The sequence below is a fragment of the Macaca nemestrina genome, chromosome 15 (genome assembly GCF_043159975.1).
Source record: "Macaca nemestrina isolate mMacNem1 chromosome 15, mMacNem.hap1, whole genome shotgun sequence".
In the NCBI taxonomy this organism is placed as follows: Eukaryota; Metazoa; Chordata; class Mammalia; order Primates; family Cercopithecidae; genus Macaca; species Macaca nemestrina.
Genome location: NC_092139.1, coordinates 23,341,447 through 23,360,359, shown reverse-complemented (window position 1 = coordinate 23,360,359; position 18,913 = coordinate 23,341,447). Strand labels below are relative to the sequence as shown.

At 43.9% G+C, this 18,913-nt stretch overlaps 1 protein-coding gene across 8 annotated transcripts in view; it reads right to left on the bottom strand.

Moving 5' to 3' along the window:
• Window positions 1-18,913, bottom strand: part of LOC105496364 (chromodomain helicase DNA binding protein 6) — a 214,516-nt gene that overhangs the window by 44,259 nt on the left and 151,344 nt on the right. For all 8 annotated transcript variants that reach the window (XR_011613333.1, XM_071079296.1, XM_071079297.1 and 5 more), the window contains 8 exons: window positions 12,223-12,387; window positions 10,736-10,915; window positions 9,554-9,664; window positions 7,678-7,880; window positions 6,768-6,967; window positions 5,884-6,043; window positions 2,519-2,608; window positions 308-411 (listed from right to left, as the gene is read on the bottom strand). Coding sequence is in view for 7 of the 8 variants with exons in the window: in XM_071079296.1 (XP_070935397.1) it covers window positions 308-411; window positions 2,519-2,608; window positions 5,884-6,043; window positions 6,768-6,967; window positions 7,678-7,880; window positions 9,554-9,664; window positions 10,736-10,915; window positions 12,223-12,387 (1,213 nt within the window). In the remaining variant the exon portion in view is untranslated. The remainder of the gene's footprint in view (window positions 1-307; window positions 412-2,518; window positions 2,609-5,883; window positions 6,044-6,767; window positions 6,968-7,677; window positions 7,881-9,553; window positions 9,665-10,735; window positions 10,916-12,222; window positions 12,388-18,913) is intronic.

Here is an 18,913-nt window from a genome sequence, read left to right as displayed (position 1 = left end):
AGGCATTGGGACTATTAGAGGCAGTCCCATATCTGACAGCATGGACAAGCAAGGGAGGAAGATATACACCAAACAGGTTCTTTGTGGCCTGAATATTCCTCAATAATATAATATTTGCAGTATTATTGTGAGCCATATATTCATCTGGTGGAAATTCCAATGGGGCAGTGGTTAAGCTCTACTTTTTGAGATGAATGTGTAACAGAATGATGGAGTTTTGCAGGAACACGCCGAGGTTACAGCGGCTGAACTCATCCTTCCTGGGGGAAACTGATCCAGAAGGGAACGCCTTTAGAGAAATACACACCATGCTTGAACACGCCAATGAGAAGGGACTTATCGGCTTCAGCATCCCACCAATCCACTGGGATCTCCATGTAGTCGATGTCGGGCAGAGGCACATCCAGCTCCCTAGGGAAGGAAGGGCGTAGACTCAAAACAACACAAAAGCTACTGGCCCAACCCTGGTATTGGGCCACAGTCCTAGTGGCATGCTGAGATGCTAAGGTAACAATAAACAATAAAGAGTTAGGAAGGCTGTGGGTCATCGTTTCTCAACCAGAGCTTTGCATGAGAATCACTTAAGGAGTGATTTAAGCATAAGTACTTGATTTCCAGGCTCCACCTTTGACAGCCTGACACAGTCTTGAAGCACCTCTTGGAGAACCCAATGTCAGTTGGTCCAGGGTGGCATTTTGGGATCCACATGTATGGAGTTCTAATGTGCACCTTATGTAAACCACAGCAAAGGCCATTGATATATTGGACATCTGAAGGTAGAGCTTCCCCAACAGTTGAATTCATACATGATTGAATGTTTAAAATAGTACCCAAATCATCGTGGCTCAGTATGTTGCCGCAACAAGTAGAGATCTTACGTACCATTTAAGAATAAGAGTCCACTCTGGAACAAGTGGGTATATCAGGAGGCCTTTCAGAGGGTAAGTGCCATAACAGGTGGCACCTCCTGGCAGTGGTCTATTAGATTAAAAATGATCAAAAACTGCATTGCTCCTGGCCAAAGGGATGCACATAACTCACCCTAGGCCAGACATGCAGGTGTTAGCCCCTCTCTGAGTTTCTGTCTGTGTTTTGAGAGCTCATATAAACCCTAAGTTCACTGTCCTCATTCATCTGAGTACAGTCCTCGCTCTTTAAGGCTTTGGGGTTTAGGGAATAGCATGCACCTGGATGGCTTCTCCCTCCCCCTCCAGCTGCCTCCGAAGTTTCTTCTTCCATCAGGCTCTTACTGTGACACAGGACTGAATGCTCCCTACCAGGCCCAGCTTCCTCTTGTGGGGGTAGTGTTTCCTGATCCCCACCTTTCCAGGGATCCATGGCTCTGCCTGCACAGTGCCATGGCTGAATGACTTCTCTGGGATGAACTGCTGTTCATGTCTCATGGCAACTTCTCCACAAGAAGGTATTCAACCTTAACAGGAGCAGTAAGAGACAGAGGAATGCAGAGGAAGGAAGAGGGTGGGCAGCGGATTTACTCTCTCTGTGTTCTACCTAGCTACCACCTATGACTTCCTACACATGACAGCGGTAAGTTCAGACTACTTCTGCCAGGTAACACCTGATGGAAATTATCAGGCGGAATTCTGCTGCATTTATATGACTCAAATTGAACCTGTCTATCAAACACACAACCTCCCCATCCCTGCTGGAAATTACAACAGTGACTCTGAAAGGCATAAAAAGTGACAACAGTTGCTGAGAAGCCTGGCTCTGATTACAAGCTGCCCCATGGGTAGGGTTGTCTATGTCCCTCCGTCTTACTTTAGAGCTCCTATGAACTCTAGAGACACTAGCATTGCTCAAAGGAAAGCAAGAGAAAGAAGAAAACATGGCCCCAGGTAATCTCAACACAAAATCCGAATATCAGCACTCCTGGTATTCTCTAGGAATGACAGGTGTGCACAGGGCTAGCAAACTACACCTGGTGGCCCCATTTACAAACTGGGTCTTTCTGACAGCTTTATTAAGGGCCAGCTGAGAACCTGGTAGCCTCACTCTTGGAAATCTTGGGATACTCCCACAGGATTCTATAGCTTTCAAAACACTAATTTGCAAAACTAACATGCAACAAATCAAATAGGCCGCACATATTCATATGATCAGCAAATAAAAGAAATACGTATATGAGTACTATCGCTAAGAATGGGATGGTGGGTAAAACTTCCAGTCTATACATGTCAGATCAGTAACTGACACTCATTCTACAGTAAATGACTGTTTTAAAAGAAAATTTACAACACTTTCGAGGGAAATAAAATGAACTAACTCACCAAAAGCTAGGTTTCTAAGAAATGGTTTTCTCCTTTATTTTATTTGTAGATGACCTGATGAATTGTCCTTATTCTACTTGCCTGTTCTCCCATCCGGGTCACTGGTCCTGGGCAGGGGGTAGGAGGAACATGGGCCTCTTTAAGCACAGGCAAGTTTGGCCAGCTCCATGAATAGGCATTTTATGTCAATTCTTTAACGTTGACATATTAAGTTTGATTTGCTTTACCTGGCAGGAGTTCCTTCAAATGCTTTCTCAGCTGCTTCTCCCAGTATTTCAGCTTTTAGGTAGTACAGCATCCGGACTCGCAAAAGTACTCTATGAAAGTTGAACACATTAATGCAAACAAATTAGAACCCATAACTATCTGTGAACCACATGCCCAAGTTAACACTGGGAAATTCTGGACATTCCCATGTAGTTCATATTATGAAGTAATAGAAGAGAAGGCACTAGAGAAACAAAACATTATGGCAGACATTATTATGCTCATTCCCATTTTACAAAAAAAAATGACTACATCAGTTATCTGTTAGATCATCCTGTGAGCCACAGGGGGCAGCAGGAACAGACAGCGCTTCTCATCTTTAAGAGTACTCACCCCTTCCATGTGGCCACAGTGACCTGTTAGGCAGAGGTGGCTTCTGAAAGGCCAGCTACTGAAGAGTGAGTAGGGTGAACAGTGGTGCTTTCAAACAGTTTCACTTGTACACAGTTAAATGAACAAATGAATAAAGGCAAGTGTCTATTTTTCATGGCAATATGTCTTCTATTCTGAGGTGCTCAATTCATTTTTATTCTGTATGGACCACAATCAGGCTCCACAGGAATGCATCAAACATGTCTCAGACAAAGCAATTAAGCAAGTATTTGTCGGGCAACTACTATATGCTCTGCATCTTGCCGGATGCTATAGGTATGTAACAAAAGTAATGCCTTTCGCCATCGGAGGACCCTTGCCCACAAGCTGGCATCATGCTCTTGGGCATCCCAGCCTGCAGAGTCATGAGCCAATGCCCAGTCTGTGATATTCTGTTATAGCAGCAGAAAATGGACTATGACAAAGGCCTCTAAGAAAGTACAATTTCTATCTATTAGATCTGGGTAGAAAGTGCCCCTGTGGGCTCAAGTTGTAAGTGGAAACACACAAAGTCAGAACTTATAGATTGCAAAGAACCCTTATTATCTCTGGTATACCATTTCTCATCTCAGCTGTCAATCAACTCAAATAATTCTGAGAGTATTTATTATTATTATTATTATTATTTTTTGAGATGGAGTTTTGCTCTTGTTGCCTAGGCTGGAGTGCAATGGTGCAATCTTGGTTCACTGCAACCTCCCGCTCCCGGCTTCAAGCTGTTCTCCTGCCTTAGCCTCCCGAGTAGCTGGGATTACAAGTGCCCGCCACCACATCTGGCTAATTTTTTACATTTTTAGTAGAGATGTGGTTTCACCATGTTGGCCAGGCTGGTCCTGAACTCCTGACCTCAGATGATTCACCTGTCCCGGCCTCCCAAAGTGCTGGGATTATAGGCGTGAGCCACCGCACCCAACCTGTTTGTTTGTTTGTTTATTTTTAAAGCCTAGAGAATAAGAACTCTTAGGAATTTACAACCACTGCCAATCCTTAATTTGTAGATGGTCATAGCTGACAGCCTCCTTAGTAAAAACTGGAACAGAATGTCAGAGTCCTGCCTGCTGAGACTTAGCTCAATTAAAGTAGGGCTTTCCTGAAAATGTCTGTCTCCTTAAGACAGGGAGAGCTGTTTCCATTTCCATAAAGAAAAACAAATGTGTTGATGTCTGACAATATCTGCAGCATGAGAGAACAGAATTTAAAGCCAATAGTATTCAATTCTCCTTCAAATAGAAGGGAAATCAATTCAGAGGATGGATGGACAATTCCTTCTAGCCAGCCCCTCCTCCCAGCTGGCATCTGAACTCAAAGGGACACACAGCTGCAGCAGTTTTGTAACGCCCTTGGTTTAGCCAAAGAAAACAATCCATTAATATTTTGGGTGGCGACATATCCTTTTTTTCTTTCTAAAAGTATTTTACTGATGTGAAATATACTTCCATAACGTGCACAATGCAAAAACGTATAGCTTAAAGAATTCCTACAAACAAAACATACATGTGTATTCAGCATCCAGATCAGGAAGCAGACTATTTTCCCTTAAGTCCCCTTGGTATTCCCTTCCAGTTACTATCCCACCCCCAGTGGATAACCATTATCCTGTCTGCTTTTAGCTTGGATTTGAAACAGTGCTTTTTCACTTTTTTTTTTTTTTTTTTTTTTTTGAGACGGAGTCTCGCTCTGTCGCCCAGACTGGAGTGCAGTGGCGCGATCTCCACTCACTGCAAGCTCCGCCTTCCCGGGTTCCCGCCATTCTCCTGCCTCAGCCTCCCGAGTAGCTGGGACTACAGGCGCCCGCCCCCGCGCCCGGCTAATTTTTGTATTTTTAGTAGAGACGGGGTTTCACCGTGTTAGTCAGGATGGTCTCGATCTCCTGACCTCGTGATCCGCCCGTCTCGGCCTCCCAAAGTGCTGGGATTACAGGCGTGAGCCACCGCGCCCAGTCAACTTTTTCACTTTTTAAAAGTTCTTTAGATGATAATTTCATGGCTAAAATAATAATCATGCTAATAATAACAACACATTGAGTGCTTACTGCTGTCTCTGAAGAGCTTGTACTTTTGTGTACAATAGTTTTTATTACAGTATTGGGCATGAGACTTATCTTCAAGTATTTGAGGTGATCAAGGGAAAGGATTAAACTTTATCTGTAAAAGGAAAAAAAAAAACACCACACAACCCAACAACTACAGAATCATTAAGAAGATGTTACAGGGAGATGGGAAAACCCAAGCAAAAGCTCTTAACCTATAAGGTAATAAATTCTTGATTACCAGAGGTGTGCAACCGGAGGCCCTCACACTGCCTACCAGGAATTCTGGGAAGATAACTCTTGCATGACTTTGACACGAATTAGATAATTTCCAAGGGTCAGATATATTGCACAGTGGTGCAAATATCCATATGCAAACTTGCCACTGTTTTGTTGCTGAATGCCCTAAGTCCCCAAGACTAAACTACATGTGAACAAAGTTTCATTTTCAATACTGTTTTCTTTTTGCTGCCCCCAGCTGTTAGCCTACAGACACAAAGCATACTACCTCAAATGCATGCCTATCAAATAACTGAAGGCCATGAATGGCAACAGCAAACTGGAAGAGGAGGCTGAGAGTGGCAGCGACTAAGGCCACAATGTTCTGCCCTTGTTAATGTGACCTCAGGGGCAGAGGATGAACTGACTGGTTTTTGAGAGTCAAAACAGAAAAATCCTCAGGGGTATATACAATGCGATGGCAGAGGGGCCAGGTTCTGTGGGAGAGCAGAGGTACTGTTAAAGGAGTTACAGGACCTGTAACATGAATTCTGACCCAGCTGAGACCACAGATAACGCATCCTGTCTTTCTAGACCTTGCATGGAAGCAGCACAAGAGCATGAAGCGGTCTCCCTGTGACGTTCCCAGGAATCGAAGCAGTCTGAGCCGGGCTGCCAACAGGGTATGGGAGGAGGGACACTCACTTGTTGCAGTGCTGTTTGAGATGTTTCTTATAGCCGTCATCATGCAAGACCACCTCGGGGTTGCAGGTGGCCAGCCAATCTGCATCCTTTAGCTCTGGGATTAGCAGCTGGTTCTTCGTTTTCTTCCCCTTCCTCCCTCTAGGGACTGGGGCAGACAAGCCTGAAACAGAAAGAGAGCATAGGGCAAGTGGATAGCCAAGGGGGGTTAAACACGAGTTTTAGAACAGAGCTGGACTGGGGTTTGTTAGAACAGAGTTGGGCTGTGGTCTGGATAGCAGACTCTACTCCTTAGCCCATAGGTGGTGGTGGTGGGAAGGCCATGCACTTGGTCTCCTCCTTAGTAAACAAACTCCAGGACCACTTAGTCTGTCAGTAAGAATCCAAGTACCCTGTGAGGATTAAGAAAGGTGTAACACAACCTGTGCCCTTTGGGAACTACAACCTGGCTGGGAGAAAAGGAGTAATTGACTTGAAACTTCAAGGGGAGCCTTAACCAAGGACAGGGAAGAAGGAGTGTGGCACAAGAAAAGGCACAGACAGAGGTGGGACAGGGACAGGATGGTGAAATGCAGAAGGCAAGTCAGAGAGCACTGGGTGTGCATCCCTAATTCAGAGGGGGATCCCATGTGAGATTCAGGTTAGTGGGCAGGACCAGATGTGGGAAACTTTAAGAGGGCCCAGTTGTACTTAAACAAAATATCACAGGTAACACTGGGAGATTCTGAGGCAGAACTGAAAGCAACATCTTTTCCCACTGGTAACATTCTGAAAAACACCTGAGAAAGAGAAGTCTACCAAAGCACAGCAACATGGCCCCGCAGAGGAAGAGGGAACGAAGTGCATGGGAATCTGTGCTTCTTAGGTGTGGCCCTGCCACCTCTCACCTGAGTGGTTCTGGAGGGTCTGGGCTTGCCCGTCTTTGGTAGGTGTGATCAGTTCCCAAATGAAACTCTTGATCTTCTCGTCCCCCTTATAATGCTTGACACAGTACACCAGGAGGGCACGGCAAATCATCTCCATGTCCTTCTCGTTCAGATGCCATTTGAATCGGCCATGAGTCAGGATGTCCTTCCACCGGCCCCAGCTGACAGTGGACATACAGACAGGTGTTGGAGGGAGGATGGGCCAGGCCATGCATGCAGCTTCCCCACAGGAGAAGAAACAAGAGCCATACATGCTTTTGTTCTCTGTAGGTCTGTTAATCATCCCAACGGCTTTGTCCTGAAAGGCCTTTGAGGACCACCTGACTGTAGCACACTAAATATCACTAAGGTGGATGTTGGACACTGAGAACTTCATATGGCCACTACAATGTTAAACACGGAGGGACCAAAATACTGGGAGCAGGGAATAAATTTGGAATTAAAGAGTCCAGCAGCATTATTCAAAAGCAATGATGAGCTCACAGAAGCTGAACCTTTGATTTCTACCAGAGTCAAAGCCCCGCACGAATCATGCCTTGACTATAACATGTGTTGTGTGGACTCCTCATATATCCTTGGGGGATGGGGGGAAGCAGGAAATCAGTACCAGACAGCAAATTAGTACCAGAGATTTGCTGTGACAGGCATATGAGAAAACCATGGCATGTCTGCATTGTGGTTGCAGAGCATATGGTGACTGAGGGATTCTGGGCAGAAGGCATGGTTCTCTCTTGCTCCAACAGATCCCTCTCTGCCCTATAATCCCAAAGGTGACTGGAGAGACATCCTAGACAAACCTTGGGGACTGAAAAACAGAGGGGAACAAACAACAACAACAACAACAACAAAACCAAGCAGAGCCAATACCCACCCAAAGATGAGCAGGTTCTTCTCTACCCGGAAGCACTCCGCTCGGAGGTAGCGCCTGGCTTTGTCATTGAGGCGCCTGGATCTCGTAGGCCTTTCATCTGAGTCGCTGTCTAACTCTGAAAACTCCATGAGCTCGTCTTCCTCAAACGAGTTGTAGTGTTTGGTCTGCTTTCTCACGCGAGGTCGGTCAATCACTAAGCTTTCCTAGAAATGGAGAGGACTACTGGGAAGAAAGTCCTCTTTTCTCTACTCCTATCACAATGCATAAGTGTATCCCCAGGACACATTTGGGATAGAACCATGCCCGTCTCATCCTCCAGCACGAAGTGCTCTTCCCAGCACACCTGCTGTCTCCATGACCACAGGACAAGCAGACAGGATTCTCTGGGACTTGCTCAAGTTGGCGTGCTCCCTGACCCCCAGTGCTACTTGTCACCATCTGTTCTTTCTGTAGTCATTCTACCCGGGGTGTGGGCAGGCAAGGCCCCCCCAGTGACCAAAGTGGTGGTCAGCTCTTGCTAAGAAAGCCTGGAGTGGTGAAGACCCAGCTGTTCTGCCCAGCATGCAGAGAGCAGTCTGCACTCTGGAGACAAGACAAGCCAGAGAATTCCATCTGCTCAGCAACTTTCTGAAGACAAACGCATATTTATCTGCCTTCGACTGGTTCTATCCACTAACCCTTTGCCTTTCACCGAAAATACCATCTCCAGCTCAGGAGCCTCGGTCATTCTGATGGCTCCCCTGGCCATGTGTCTTCTATAGTCTCCATTGCTTCCTGCTCCTCACTCCTTCCCCCTATACCTCTTTCCTAAGCCAGGCTAACTTCCTGAGTACTCCACACAGCCCAGATAACAAATGTCCAGTGTTATCCCTGCTTTGATCACTGTGCTTCCCAACAAAGAAGGCTCCAATTGCTTCTGCCTGGCTACAGAGCCACCGTGCTTTCTTCCCCGGCTTGGACCCAATGTCCTGCACACACAGTAGTTTCTTGATTGTGACACTGTGAAACACTTAGAACAGGTTACTAAAGGGGACTGTAGGATCTTCTTAAACGAAGAAAATCAGCATTTCTATTTATAGGAGAAAAGAGGGTGGATTAAGCAACCTGTGGTGGTTCTGGTTGGGTGCTGGTTACTGAATTAGCTAGCTACAAGGAGGGACTGTCTCCTGGGTCTGTGGAACCATGAGAGTTCAATACTTACCTGAGAAGACACTCATCCTGAAGTGAGGTGACAGGGTCAGAGATGAAGGAAGGGAAACCAACATTTAACAGGTGCCTCACAGTGGGCTGGGCACTGGTGCCAGTTATATCCACAAATGCTACCTTGTAACCCCACAGTGTGGGCCTCACCAACTCCTCTTCTACTAATCTCAGTGGGGGTCAAGTACTTCATCCAAAGGCATACTCTGGTTTCACTCCAAAGTCCATTCTCTTTCTCATGTTTAGAATTAAGAAAACACGAGACACTGAAAGAATGGAGGTAAAGCCAACAAACTTTTGTCATGCTTTTTCCTTCTTCCTATTATGTGTGAAGTTTCTCTCACAGGAAGTGTTGAAATAGAAATAAAATAGTCACATGCAAGGGACAGAATGTTGGCTTGAGACAGAGGCCTGAACTTGACCCTGTGTCCGGTTCCAGTTCTAATTGCCTTCATCTAATTTCCCAGGTGCCCAACAGACTGAATGGCCATTTAAAAATGACAACAGTTAAGATTTACTGAGTGTTGTCTATGCGCCAGGCATATTTTAAGTATGGTACAAATATCATTTAAGAACCAAGACTCAAGAGTAAATAATGACTTGAGCTGTGTAGGAATTTACTATCATGTATGACATAAGTGAATGTTCCATGGAATAAAATATTATTATGCTGTACCTTTTCATTCTTTGCTTCAGTGTCCAGTTCAGCTATTTTAGCCCATTTCTGCCAAAAGTTAGGATCATCTAAGGAAATATCTGTTCTGTTTCCTGAAGCCACAAAGCTAGCCTGTGAAGAAGACAAGAATTAATAAACTGTGCTTGAACACAGTACAAACTAATAAAACACCAGCGTTACTTCAAATACAGGAGAAACCTAAGTCTATTATCTATTTGCATTCAAAATCAAACCCTTAACAGGGCTTCCAAAATGAATGTGAAAATCTCAAGGTTATTCTTTTTTTTTTTCCTTTTATTTTAAAGATTGGGTGAGCAAATTACAATTTCAACTGAAAGGATCATTTTTTTTGGAGCTTAAGCTTGGTAGCAGGAAGGCAAACCCTGGAAGACAATGGCAATGTGCCACTTGGTGTCTAGTTCCCTATGAAAGAGTTAACTCTTAAAACTTTTCTAGATTTTTTTTCAGTGCAACAGTTACCAAATGTCTGCTATGGAAAAGGTACTGGGCTGGGCAGTATGAGGTGTAGAGACAAGGGATCGTTCACCCATATTCTCCTTATAAAACACAGAACATCCCACTAAAAAACTTCCAGGTGTCACCAAACAGGAGATTTTATCAAACAGGTCACAAAGCTCTCACAGGACTCAGCAGTGGCTGTGGCTACGGAAACCTGAGAGTGATCTAAGTTTTAAATCCAGTGGCCTCAACAGCGGAGAAAAGAGGCACCCAGACTAGAAGCTGGGAATTTTAAGTAAAATCTCTTTCCCATTAAATAAACAAACTAATTGCTTGAGTTTGGGGAATGGAGTGTTCACTGGAGCTTCCACTCTCTATCGGTGATCAAGAAGTGGTCTATAAGGAAATCAAGATGTCCACTGGAAGGTTTCAGAGCAGTCCTTGCAAATAGAGCCAACTGGGAATAGGAGTGTTTATTCTGTCTGTTAAAGATCAGCTCTCAAAGATGAGGAGTGGTATTTTCTTTGTATAGCCCCTGACTCCCTATTCAGACTTCCTTCCTCCTCTAAGGATCTATATCTTTAGATAGGCACACAGACTAAATCTGCAGCCAATTTCTAGGATTTGCATTCAGAGAAAGGGAAGCCCTGCTAATGGGTTTCAGAGAATAAACATTTTTTTTTCTCTCCCACCCCCAACAGCTCTGGGGAGAAGGCCCTGTACCTTGGCAAAAGTGGACCCTTTCCCCTCAGACTGGATGGTGATGGTGTGCGTTCTCCTCTGCAGAATCTGGTCTATGTCTTCTTCACAGAACTTGGAACCTTCATCTTCTTCGTCCATTAAGGCTCCATAAGCACCTTTCCGGAGTAGGTCCTCCACCTCCATTTTTGAGAGCTGCTGTACCTGGACAGGTCACCAAAGGCTACTCACAAAGTGGAAAATGTATAGAAGAAAAACAGCCTCAAATCTGGTTTTTGTGGTTCAGTGCATAGTTCCTCCACGAACTGCATGTCAGAAGAACAAAGGACGTGGGCAACAAACTTCAGCTAGTGAAAACCCAGATGCGATACTCTGGGGAGGGCAGGCAGACAGTCCTCTATAGGCAGCTCTGAAATAAAGCCAAGCACATGATCCAAGGTCCCTAACATTCTTCAGGACGTTGGTTATTATCAAATGTCACAAGCCACTACAACTATGCACCATTGAAGATGGTATTTTTGACATCTTTATATTTTAGTTAAAGCCTGTATCTTTAAAAACTTCCAGATGTACCAAACAAGCAGAACAATGATTTATTCATTATTAAATAAATACATATATTAGTATTGTAAATGATGTCATTTCTCAACTAAAAAAAAAAAAAGATCCCATGACAAATGTGATCTTCTCAACTCTTGAGGAAAACAGGAAATGGGATTCCAAACACCCTTTTCTGGTTCTAATTAAGAATCTGGTTCTCTTTATATCAATCACAAGAGAGAATTCCATGACTCTCTGCATGACTAACTTGAAGTATTATACTTAGTAACATATGCATAGCTAAGAGGATATGGAACATCTGGACTAAAGACAACTCATTTAGAAGGTTTAAGCATCCAATCTTTGATGCCCTGAGCCCAGAGATTAAGGAGATATTCTGCTTTGTCTGCCTATACTTTAAGACAATTTAAGAATCTTAGCTGTAATTCTTATGCCCTCAGAGGGGGAAAAATACTTTAACTGCCTTATTTTAAGCTGCTAATTTATTCATTTGTTTACTGACCATCCCGCACTTTATGTTTCTAATACGCCGAGCACTGTTAGGGGCCGAGTACACTCTCAAAGCTCAAAGTCTGAGGTATGAGATAAGGCACAGTAACAAATTCAAGGTTTTTTTTTTTTTAAACTTTTTTTTTTTTTTTTTTAAATTATACAAATACAATGTTAAGATCTACTAGCTTCTAATGGGCACAGTTAAAAACTGTTTACTGAAATGTTACACCAAGCTGGGCAATCCTACCTCATAACTGCTTCTACAGATTTTCTTTAACCACCTAGAAAACACAGAGACCTGATTCTGAATCATGCCTGGTTGTAGGGAATTACCCAATAATGATGTGAGGGCTGGCTCAATGCAGTGAAAGTGAACCCTGAAACAGCCGTAAGAGAAGCCCGCCTGGGCTGTGCGACCAATGCTCCTTAAGACTCCAGAGTAGGCCCATCACACTCACCCCATTGGTGCCGCCCTTTCGGTTGATGTCCTGAAGAACAGCCTTGTCCAGACCCAGCTTTAGGCTGGCCTTGTCAAACATCTCGCGTTCGTAGGAATTTCGAGTGATGAGGCGATACACCTTCACGGCTTTGCTCTGGCCTATGCGGTGACATCGGGCCTGAGCCTGGGAAGAAGGAGGGTCATATACATCACGTCACCATATATATAAAACGGCAGCAGCCCTGGAAATAGGGGAGTGCTTACATGTCATGTGGTGTGAGTGGCCAGCTCTCGGTCACAAGTAACGGGACTGATTTCAGAACACAGTTCATACCCAAAGGTTGACTGCCACCTCCGTGGCCATTCATTTCTTTTCCCATTGTGTACTGACTACTGTGTGCCAGGGATAAAGCAACGAGAAGGACATGGTGTCCCATCCTGTGCCCCCGCCCCGCTGTGGTCTGTGCAAGGCACCTTGTGAGTGGCACACATTCCCAGGATGCTGTCCTGTCCTCTTGGAAGATATGCTTCGGAGCTGGTAGCACTGAAAGTTTATTTTTAAAATTTTGCTACTGAAATTTTCAAACATAGACAAAAATACAGGACAGTGTAATGACCTCTTATGGACAATCTTGTTTATTTTTACCACACTCCACCCTCCCAGATTGTTACAAAGTAAATCCTAAGCATGATACTGTTTCATCCTTACATATTTCAATACACATTTCTAAAGATACAAACTCTTATAAAATATATATTATCATTTGCCACACTTAAAAACAACTGCATTTCTGCTGTGTCACTGAACAGGTACCTTTATTCCCTGTATTTTCTCTGAACTAGGAGTTCTACCTTGGAACTTGATCAGCTTAGGATTTGAGCATCTGAATATCCATCAAGAGGCACATGGTATCTGGTCATCTTTCTTTTGAATTGATGATCATTGCCTAGATCTGTTAATTCATCAGGGGCTACCCTAATGTACAGTTCATATAGGCGGGGCAAGCTATCTCTTTATGTAATCAGTTTCCAAAATAACATCCCAAAAAGTGAGCAATGAAATTTTTTTTAAAATTACTTCTTTATGTGATACAATGAAGGCATGCATTTAAATATATCTGCCATGTTTTACTGAACTGCAGTTATTATTCTTATTGCTGTTTACATTTGGCCCATAGGAGCCTCACTAAGTTGGCTCCTGAGTTCCTTCAACATGACCTACTCAAATGTGGAAAAAACGAAGATGAGAATCAACTCTGTGGTATTTGAATGGACTGAAGGTATCATTATGAACTCATGGTTAGGTGTATATGTATATATACACACATATACATACACATACACAGATAAAGAAATAGGTATGGATATGTGTACATTCATGTTTGTATGTTATATCAAAGACTAGTAGTCTTTTGATAGTTCCCTTGCTTTCAACATATTCTACATTCCTCTTATACATTTCCTGTCCAGACCTGGCTTCAGCCATTTTGTTTCCAGGAGTCCTAGTTTCTTTTAGTGGAAATGTTTTTCCCCTGAGTAAGCAAGCAGAGGGGTGATTACTGACACCGAGAGGAAGAGGTGGCCATGCCATGTGAGTGAGCCCTGCGGGTATCACTGGACACCCAGGGCCCTTCCTTATCTTGGCCCAGAGCAGTAAGAAATGTGGCCCTTGCTCCTCTGTGAGTTAGTGGCAGAGCAAGACTGGAGCCTTGTACTTCTGCTCCTGCCGTATGATCTTGATCCTGGAGTCCAGAATTGCAAGCAATGGGTGTCCCCCATGTCTGAGGCCAGGCTGTTTGAGTTGGATTTGAAGTTACTGGACCCAGAGAAAGGGGTAAGTCTAAGCAGGAATTCTATGTTTGCGCATAAGGGGCTCACCCAGTGCCAGAATCCCTGGATATGGAAGCCTCCATCCATACCCTGCCCACATTCTTCCCCTAACCTCATGGCTGAAAATGACACCAGAATTCCTTTAATTCAGTACTAAAGTGACCCAAAGACTAAGAAGCCCAGTAAGTACTGGGACAGAAAAGAGGCCACTGGGGCGTACAGGAAAATACCATTAGAGCAGGGTGGATCCCAGGCACCTCCTACCACTTGGTCCACTGTGTTACAGAGGTCCTCCTTGCAATAAGAAAGCCTGAAGTTCATCTTGGTGCCCAAAATTTGCATATCCTGTGATATGGTTTGGCTGTGTCACCATCCAAATCTCAACTTGAATTTATCTCCCAGAATTCCCATGTGTTGTGGAAGGGAGCCAGTGGGGAGGTAACTGAATCACAGGGGCCAGTCTTTCTAGTGCTATTCTCGTGATAGTTAATAAGATCTGATGTCTTTATCAGGGATTCCCACTTGTGCTTCTTCCTCATTTTTCTCTTGCCCCACCGCCACATAAGAAGAGCCTTTCGCCTCTTGCCATGATTCTCAGGCCTCCCCAGTCATGTGAAACTGTAAGTCCAATTAAACCTTTTTTTGTTTCCAGTTTTGGATATACCTTTATCAGCAGCATGAAAATGAACAAATACAGAAAATTGGTACCAGTAGAGCGGGGCATTGCTGAAAAGATACCCAAAAATGTGGAAGTGACTTTGAAACTGGGTAACAGGCAGAGGTTGGAAGAGTAGTTTGGAAGGTTCAGAAGAAGATAAGAAAATGTGGGGAAGCTTGGAACCTCCTACAGACTTGTTGAATGGCTTTGCCCAAAATGCTGACAGAGATATGGAATGGTTTCAGAGGGTGAAAGCGCCAAACCTTGGCAGCTTCCACATGATGTTGAGCCTGAGGGTCACAGAAGTCAGGAACTGAGGTTTGGGTACCTCCACCTAGATTTCAGATGTATGCAAATGCCTGGATGTCCAGGCAAAAGTCTGCTGCAGGGGTGGGGCCCTCATAGAGAACCTTTGCTAGACCAGTGCAGAAGGGAAACGTGGGGTCAGAGCCACCACACAGAGTCCAGGCTGAGGTGGTCTCAGATGGAGATGAGGAACTTGTTGGGAACTGGAGCAAATGTGACTTTTGTTACGTTTAAGAAATGAGACCGGTGGCATTTAGCCCCTGCCCTAGAGATTTGCAGAACTTTGAACTTAAGAAAGATGATTTAGGGTATCTGGTGGGAGAAATTTCTAAGCAGTAAAGTGTTCAAGGGGTGACCTGGGATCTGTCAAAAATATTCAGTTTTATAAGGGAAGGAAAGAATAAAAGTTTGGAAAATTTGCAGCCTACGCGATAGAAAAGAAATGTCAATTTTCTGGGAAGAAATTCAAGCTGGCTACAGAAATTTGCACAAGTAACAAGAAGCCTAATGTTAATCCCCAAGAGCATGGGGAAAATGTCTTCAGGCCATATCAGAGACCTTCATGGCAGTCCCTCCCATCACAGGCTTGGAGGCCGAAGAGGAAAAAGTGGTTTTGTGGGCTGGGCCCAGGGTCCCTGTGCTGTGTGCAGCCTAAGGACTTGTTGCCCTGTCCCAGCTGTTCCAGCCGTGGCTGAAAGGGGCCAACGCACAGCTCAGGCTGTGGTTTCAGAGGGTGAAAGCGCCAAACCTTGGCAGCTTCCACATGGTGTTGAGCCTGAGAGTCACAGAAGTCAATAATTGAGGTTTGGGAACTTCCACCTAGATTTCAGATGTATGCAAACGCCTGGATGTCCAGGCAAAAGTTTGCTGCAGGGGCGGGGCTGTCATGGAGAACCTCTGCTAGAGCAGTGCAGAAGGGAAATGTGGGGTTGGAGCCCCCACAGAGAGTCCCTACTGGGTCACTGGCTAGTGGGCTGTGAGAAGAGGGCTACCATCCTCCAGGCCCCAGAACTGCAGATCCACTGACAGTTTGCACTGTGTGCCTGGAAAAGCTACAGACACTCAATGCCAGCCCATGAAAGCTGCTGGGAGGGAGGCTGTACCCTGCAAAGGCACAGAGGTGGAGCTGCACAAGACAACGAGAACCCACCTCTTGCATCAGCATGACCTGAATGAGAGACCTGAAGTCAAAGGAGATCATTTTGGAGCCTTAAAATTTGACTGCTCTGGTGGATATCAGACTTGCATGGGCCCCCTTTGTTTTGGCCAATTAATCCCATTTGGAATGGCTGTATTTACCCAATAACTGTATCCAAATCATATCTAGGAAGTAACTAGCTTGCTTTTGATTTTACAGGCTCATAGGCAGAAGGGACTTGCTTTGTCTCAGATGAGACTTTGGACAGCAGACTTCTGGGTTAATGCTGAATGAGTTAAGACTTTGGGGGACTGTTGGGAAGGCATGATTGGTTTTGAAATGTGAAGACATGAGATTTGGAGGGGCCAGGGGCAGAGCGATATGGTTTGGCTGTGTCCCCATCCAAATATCAACTTGAATTGTATCTCCCAGAATTCCCACATTGTGGGAGGGACCCGGGGGGGAGGTAATTGAATCATGGGGGCTGGTCTTTTCCATGCTATTCTCACGATAGTTAATGAGTCTCATGAGATCTGATGGGCTCATCAGGGGTTTCTGCTTTTGCTTCTTCCTCATTTTCTCTTGCTGCTTCCACGTAAGAAGAGCCTTTTGCCTCCCACCATGATTCTGAGTCCTCCCCATCCGTGTGGAACTGTATGTCCAATTAAACTTCTTTTTCTTCCCAGTCTCTGGTATTTCTTTATCAGCAGTGTGAAAATGAACCAATACATCCTGGTTTACCAAGCTGTTCTTGGGGCATGAGGGAGGGCTGAACTTGTTCTCCACTGTAACTTTCTTAGACTCAACAATGCTGGTCACTTCCTGGGAGATCCAGACCCCACTGAGGAAGGATCACATAGCTGGCAGGCAAGGGTTTATGTGTGAGGCCACCAAGCATGGGCAGCAGAACAGACCCTGGGCTCTCTGTGCACAGCAGAGTCACCAGGAAGACCAGAGCAAAGGTCTTCATAGCATGGGAATAGCTAATTTTTCCTCTCTCTTGCCAGGCTGCAGGGCAAGTGGCTGAGAAACAGTCTAGTCATAGATAGGAGTAGAAAACTTACAGAAAACAATCTGGATGTCCTAGGGGTGGTCCCTGCTACTAGGGATGGTCATGGTTTCCAGGGCCTACTCAGTGGGCAAATATAGGAAGTGTTTGTGTGTGCACAGTGTATATAAACATATGCATATATAAAACAAAATACATCATGAGGTCATACTGATATGTTTAGTTCAAATTATGATTGAGGGATTTTAGTTTCATCAACCTCACATTTGTATTTCTTTAACCATGTTGAAAAACTCAATTTTCAACCACACCAATATCAGTACTCATTTGATTTGTCCCATAATATAACATTTTTAGAAAACCAATACCATTACAACTCATTTAAAACATTATTACCAAAAACATGCAAGATTTTCTCTCCCCCAGCCACTTAGGGTTACATCCTGCTAAGTATGTACAGTGTTTTAAATACACACTTCAAAGTAGGTTTCTTTTCTATAGTTGCAAGGTTAGCAATCCTCAAACTACTTTCTGTTTAATCTAGGATTCAGCAAATGAGTAAAGATACTGGCGGTAGCAAAAGTAAGGGCTTTCACTGTTGGAGAAGGAAATTATAAATATGGAAAGGAGGAAAACTAAAATAAAATCTGTGGTGCTAGAATGAACTGGAGGTATCAGTGTTAACTCATGGTTAGGTGTACATGTGTATTTATACACACACATACATACACATAAAGGTATAGAAATAGATATGGATATGCATGTTTATGTATGCACTTGTGTGTATACACACATATACAAATGAATGCATATATTTACACATATGCATATTTATAGTCTCTCTTTCTGTGTGTATTTCAGCTACGTCCACTGGGAGGGCCTAGAAGAAACATCATTGCAGTAGCAATGAACACACCTAACTCCTGAATCTTGATTACTAAAAACCATTCTCTATACAACAGAGGCACAGTGTGCTAGAGAAATGGCTAACTGTAGCTAGGGCTGCGGTAGAGAAAGTATAGGATAAGTCTGAAACATATTACTGTGTCAGAGGTAAGAAAGTACTCAATGAATGAGAGAGACATATGAGAATAACACTTAAAGCTCGAAGAGACTCCACTGGCTAAGTCTAGAACTATACGAACAGAACTTCGAAATAAAGATAGTAACAGATTATAACTCACTACATAAAAAAAGAACCCATGTATTCATATTGACATAAATAAATGGGAGAAAAAGGGAACACTCTTCCTTATAGTAGAATGCTAACTAACCAGTTCAGAGCAACAGAAAATCACCACTTTGTAACCATCAAAGTGATGATCGATTCAGCCAAAAATAATCAATGGATGCTAAAACCAATGGATGATACTTTGATGAGGAATAGGTACAATTCCAATTTATTTCTCCAAAATTACTTATTATTTTCAAAGGGAAAAACAGAAACTTTATAAGTGGAGAAATCTGATAGACATCACTGTACTAAGTGATCAAAGTTACCATCATCAGACAAATGGACACCATGTTATTCCTGATATGATATATTGAGATGGCTGTGTCAGTTCTGTGGTAGTACTAAACCTAGATCCAACCCTGAGGAAATACAGACAAATTCAAACTGAGGGACAACCTACAAAAAAAGTGGCCAGTACTCTTCAAAAGCTTGAAGGTCATAAAATAAAAAGAAAAACCGAGGAACTGATCCAGATTAATGGAGACTAAAGAGACACGACAGCTAAAGGTAATGGGTGATCCTGGATTGGATCCTG